Source organism: Apodemus sylvaticus, chromosome 8 (assembly GCF_947179515.1).
Source record: "Apodemus sylvaticus chromosome 8, mApoSyl1.1, whole genome shotgun sequence".
NCBI lineage: Eukaryota > Metazoa > Chordata > Mammalia > Rodentia > Muridae > Apodemus > Apodemus sylvaticus.
Genome location: NC_067479.1, coordinates 76,455,266 through 76,460,619, shown reverse-complemented (window position 1 = coordinate 76,460,619; position 5,354 = coordinate 76,455,266). Strand labels below are relative to the sequence as shown.

The window sequence follows — 5,354 nt, the reverse complement described above, 5'->3', positions numbered from 1 at the left end:
ACCTCAGACCAGTCAGAATCAATAAGATCAAAAACTCAGGGGACAGCAGATGCTGGTGAGGATGTGGAGAAAGAGGAACACTCCTTCATTGCTGGTGGGATTGCAAGCTGGTACAACCACTCTGGAAATCAGTTTGTCAGTTCCTCAGAAAATTGAACATAGTACTACAGGAGGACCCAACTATACCACTCCTGGCCTTATACCCAGAAGATGCTCCAACATGTAATAAGGACACATGCTCCCCTATGTTCATAGCAGCCTTATTTATAATAGTCAGAAGCTTGGAAAGAACTGAGATGTCCCTCAACAGAGGAATGAATACAGAAAATGTGGTACATTTACACAATGGAGTACTGCTCAGCTATTAAAAACAATGAATTCATGAAATTCTTAGGCAAATGGATGGAGCTAGAAAATACCATCCTGAGTGAGGTAACCCAATCATAAAAGAACACACATGGTATGTACTCGCTGATGAGTGGATATCAGCCCAAAAGCTCAGAATACACAAGATACAACTCACAGGCTACCTGAAACTCAAGAAGGAAGACCAAAGTGTGGATACTTTGCTCCTTCTTGGAAGGTGGATCAAAATGCCCATGGCTCACAGCAAACCAATAAACTGGGCACAGGATCCCCAATGGAGCAGCTAAAGAAAGGACCCAGGGAGCTGAAGAGGTTTGCAGCCCCACATGAGGAACAATAATATGTACCAACCAATATCCCCAGAGCTCCCAGACACTAAACCATCAACCAAAAAGTGCACATGGAGGGACAAATGGCTCCAGCTACATAAGTATCAGAGGATGGACATTTTAGACATCAATGAGAGGAGAGGCCATTGTTCCTGTGAAGGCTCAACGCCCCAGTGTAGGGGAATGCCAGGTCAGGAAAGGGGGGGATAGTAAGCAGGGGAAGGAGGGATGGTATCAGGGGTTTTCAGAGGGGTAATGAAGAAAGGGGATACCATTTGAAATGTAAATAAAGCAAACATGTAATAGAAAGTTAAAAATAGTAATAATAAAAAAAGAAAAGAGGGAGAAAAGCAGAGACTGTATAACCAATAGACAAATAAACATTATTTTAGATATATTAAATAAATATTTTATCTAAAAATATTGAAGTCTTTACATCTCATGACAAAATTACAGACCCTGTTAGAGAAACAAAAACTTAAGGAGGCTATGAGATCTGCGGCACATTATCTTTAATAATCCCTGTAGAGCAATTTGTTAAGATCCTTAGTGAAATTCCATGACAAGAAACAAAAAGTTCCCCAAGGACAACAAGGAAAATAATATGTTCATTTGAGAAATCTTAACAGTGAGCAACATAGGACATAAATAGGGAGCGACACTCTCTACACAGTGAGGAAACAGAATACTACAAACTTGTAGTCAAAAAGAAGCAGAATTGGTAATGTATTAAGTGCTTATGCCCAGACTCTGTGTTTGATCCAGGAAAGGAAAACATCTTTATGGCCTTATTCTGACTCCAGGATGATCTAATATGTGACAGGCATTACTGTTGTTCTACATGGCAGGTGGGCATACATACTAAGGAATCTATAACTTCAATGGGCTCAAAAGGTTGTCAGCAAATGTCAGTTTGTCTTTATGCTCAAACCTAAAAGAAAAACAGAATTACCCATAATGTTTACATCATAATGGAACTTGCCCACTCCAAAGGCAATGTGCTAAAGGGTATCAAAGTCATTCACAGGTCAATGTGGCTAGGGTGTCAGGGAAAATGAGCCTTTTTTGATAGGTGTGTAGAACAGTGAGGGAATAGTTCTATCCACAGAAATGGAAAATTTAAGGAATACAATAGGAATCAGGATTAAAGTTACTGTTTTCTTTTTCAGTTCTTTCTTCATCCATTGCATGGCTCATTAAGAAAGGATCTGGGAATGGCGTGCATGCTTGTAATCATAGCACTGGAAGGGGAACCAATGGTTCTTGAGTGTGAGGTCAGTACAAGCTATATAGAAAGGACTTAAGAGATAGAGACCCTCTCTTTGAGGGGAGAAGCAAAAAAGAGGAAGAAAAGGAGAATGAGAAGAAGGAAGAGAAGGTGGTTGTATGGCAAGAGGAAATCAGTACTGATGAAGATTAAAAATTCATGTAGAATGTAATGACAGCCATGTAGGGAAGAACCTTTTGCCATAACACTTTGGCGGTTACCTGTGAAGTTTCTTCTGCTATTCTTTCCTATAACTGACATTTTAACTTCATCTGTTGCCCTGTTGTCTTTAATGTCAACAAACATAATCTATAGCTAATATTCTTGCAACTGAGACTTCAATATGTTGATTTAGCACCAAAATCTGTAACCTGGGTTCAGAGTCGTTGCTGCTGCAGTCTCATTCCAGGGGAAAGGACTGCTTGGCACTCTGTGAAGGAGAGGTTTCTTATGTGGAAAGGAGGAGAATGTGTAGTGTTGCTGTAGAAAGCTACTGGTCTTTCTTGATATTCTACCAAAATGAGAATCAATGTGGGTTGGTTTAATTCTTAATCATCTTGGTTTTAAAAACTTAAAATCTCTTCATTCTAATCTTTCTTCTCTTCATAGTTTCTTGACTAAAAAAATAGAAGCTACATTGCTCAATTGAGACCATTCACTTGGGCTATTACTAAACTGTTGTTCCTGTGACAGCTTCACTGTCATCAGTATATTTATCTTATCTAGCATCATCTCAGAGTTATCCTTATTTATTATGTTCAATGAGTACTATAAGCACTATATATGCTATTTCTATTAAAATTGTATAATGTTCTTTCTAAGCAAAAAGTTAAATTATTTTCTTCATGCAGGCATAGTTCTCATGATAATATCTACCACTCAAAAGGCTGAGACAGGAAGATCGAAGGTTCAAAATATAACCTAAGAGGCTACCTAGCAAGTTTCAGGCCATCCAGTACTATAACAATAAAACATCATCTTCAAAAAGTAATTTTAAAAGATTTTGTTTATATATAGAAGCTGTCCCTGTACTTTTACTCTGTGCATTGATGATTTTTCTCTTTTTTGTTGTACATTACTTTTATAGTAAAGGTTAATGAAATCCATGACATCATATGTGCTAGGTAAATACTACCTACAACCCAGCTTTATTTTTAAAATTATTTTTTCTTTGAAACAATGACAAATGAGGAAAAAACAAGAGGATTTGGAGTGAAGATGAACTGAGAAAGGTAAGTGAGAATTCTGTGAAGTCATTGTTTTTAATAGCTGAGTAGTACTCAACTGTGTAACTGTATCTCATTTTCTGTGTCCATTCCTTTGTTAAGAGACATCTAGGTTCTTTCCAGCTTCTGGCTATTATAAATAAGGCTGCTATGAACATAGTGGAACATGTGTCCTTATTATATGTTGGAGCATCTTTTGCGTATATGCCCTTTTGTGTATAGGAGTGGAATAGCTGGGTCCTCAGGTAATACTATACCCAATTTTCTGAGAATATGCCACACTGATTCCACAGTGGTTGTACCAGCTTGTGATCCCACCAGCAGAAAGAGTGTTCCTTTCTTCATATCCTCACCAGCATCTGCTGTCACCTGAGGTTTTGATCTTAGTAGTTCTAAGACTGGTATAAGGTGGAATTTTATGGGGTTTTTTTGATTTGCATTTCCCTGATGACTAAGGATTTGAAGATTACTTTAGGTTCTTCTCAGCCATTCTATATTTCTCAATTGAGAATTTTTTGTTTAGCTCTGTACCCCACTCACTAATAGGGTTACTTGGGTCTCTGAAGTCTAACTTCTTGATACATACACACACACACACACACACACACACACACACATATATATTAGCTCTCTATATTTTTTTTAGAAACAGAGCCATAATTACATACTCAGAAATAGGAGAAGATCTATTCAAGGCTTATTTTAAAATATTCAGTGCATTTGCCTATATGTGTCAATCTCTTGGTCCAAAGAAAAGCTTCAAGATATTTCATCAGCAAAGTATATCACTTTTATCTACCTTCTCCCCACAGCCTGGTGATCATGAATAAGTCAGAGGGATCCACAGTGACATATTTTGTCTTATTGGGCTTCCCAGGTTCCTGGAAGATTCAAATCACACTTTTCTCACTGATTCTGCTGGTCTACATGATAACTTTGACTGGCAATATGGCCATCATCTGTGCAGTGAGGTGGAACCAACAACTCCACACCCCTATGTATATGTTCCTGGCCAACTTCTCCTTCCTAGAAATCTGGTACGTGACCTGCACAGTCCCCAACATGCTGGTCAACTTTCTTTCCAAAACTAAGACGATATCCTTCTCTGGGTGCTTTACTCAGTTCTACTTCTTCTTCTCCCTGGGCACAACTGAGTGTTTCTTCCTTTGTGTCATGGCTTATGATCGGTACCTAGCCATCTGCTACCCACTGCACTATCCTGCCATCATGACTAGGCAATTCTGCAGTACTTTGGTGTCCCTCTGTTGGATCATTGGTTTCTCTGGATATTTGATTCCTATTTTCTTCATTGCTCAATTGTCTTTCTGTGGCCCCAATATCATTGATCATTTTCTCTGTGATGTGAACCCACTAATGGCACTGTCCTGTACACCTACACACATGCTAAGGCATGTAGTCTATTCTATAAGTACTCTTATCATAATTCTCACTGGTTTGTACATCCTTGGATCCTATGCCCTGGTGCTCAGAGCTGTTCTTCAGGTTCCTTCTTCAGATGGACGACAAAAGGTCTTCTCAACCTGTGGATCTCACCTGCTGGTAGTGTCTCTGTTTTATGGAACCATAATGGTGATGTATATGACTCCCACATCTAGCAACTCCGTTGACATGAATAAAATTATTACACTGATGTACTCTGTGGTGACACCAGCTTTAAATCCTTTCATCTATAGTCTGCGTAACAAGGATATGAAATATGCTCTCCATCATGTCTTCTTTGGGAAGAGGATTATGCAAAACTAATAAACAGGGTTTTTATACACAGCTATGGGACACTAAATACTTCCAATGGCACCTTCAGAGAAGTGACATATACTCACACAGATGAACACATATATACACAAATAAAAATGGATCTTGTTTTTTTTGTTTTAATCTATGTTGGGGATAGTGGTGTATGGCTTTATTCTCAGTTGTTGAGAGCAGGAGATAGATGTATGTTGAGTTCGACATCAGACATGAATAGATAGTGAAACAATGTCTCAAAAGACCAAAAACATGCCTAGTTTTCTGAGGAACTGCCAGATTGATTTCCACAGTCGTTGTACCAGCTTGCAACCCCATCAGCAGTGGAGGAGTGTTCCTATAGCAGCCCTATTTATAATAGCCAGAAGCTGGAAAAAACCCAGATGTCCCTCAAGGGAG

General features: G+C 38.7%; 1 protein-coding gene across 3 annotated transcripts; it reads left to right on the top strand.

Annotated features, from left to right (window-relative positions):
* The first annotated feature begins 3,058 nt into the window (after positions 1-3,058).
* On the top strand, positions 3,059-4,952 carry LOC127690969 (olfactory receptor 11H7-like). 3 transcript variants are annotated; one of them, XM_052190540.1, is made up of 2 exons: positions 3,059-3,079; positions 4,026-4,952. In XM_052190540.1, exons 1-2 carry the CDS (start codon positions 3,059-3,061, stop codon positions 4,950-4,952), a joined length of 948 nt encoding a protein of 315 aa, XP_052046500.1. The 3 variants fall into 3 exon arrangements, with proteins under 3 accessions (XP_052046500.1, XP_052046498.1, XP_052046501.1); XM_052190538.1 differs by having other exon boundaries at positions 4,020-4,952; XM_052190541.1 differs by lacking the exon at positions 3,059-3,079 and having other exon boundaries at positions 4,011-4,952.
* Positions 4,953-5,354: the final 402 nt, after the last annotated feature.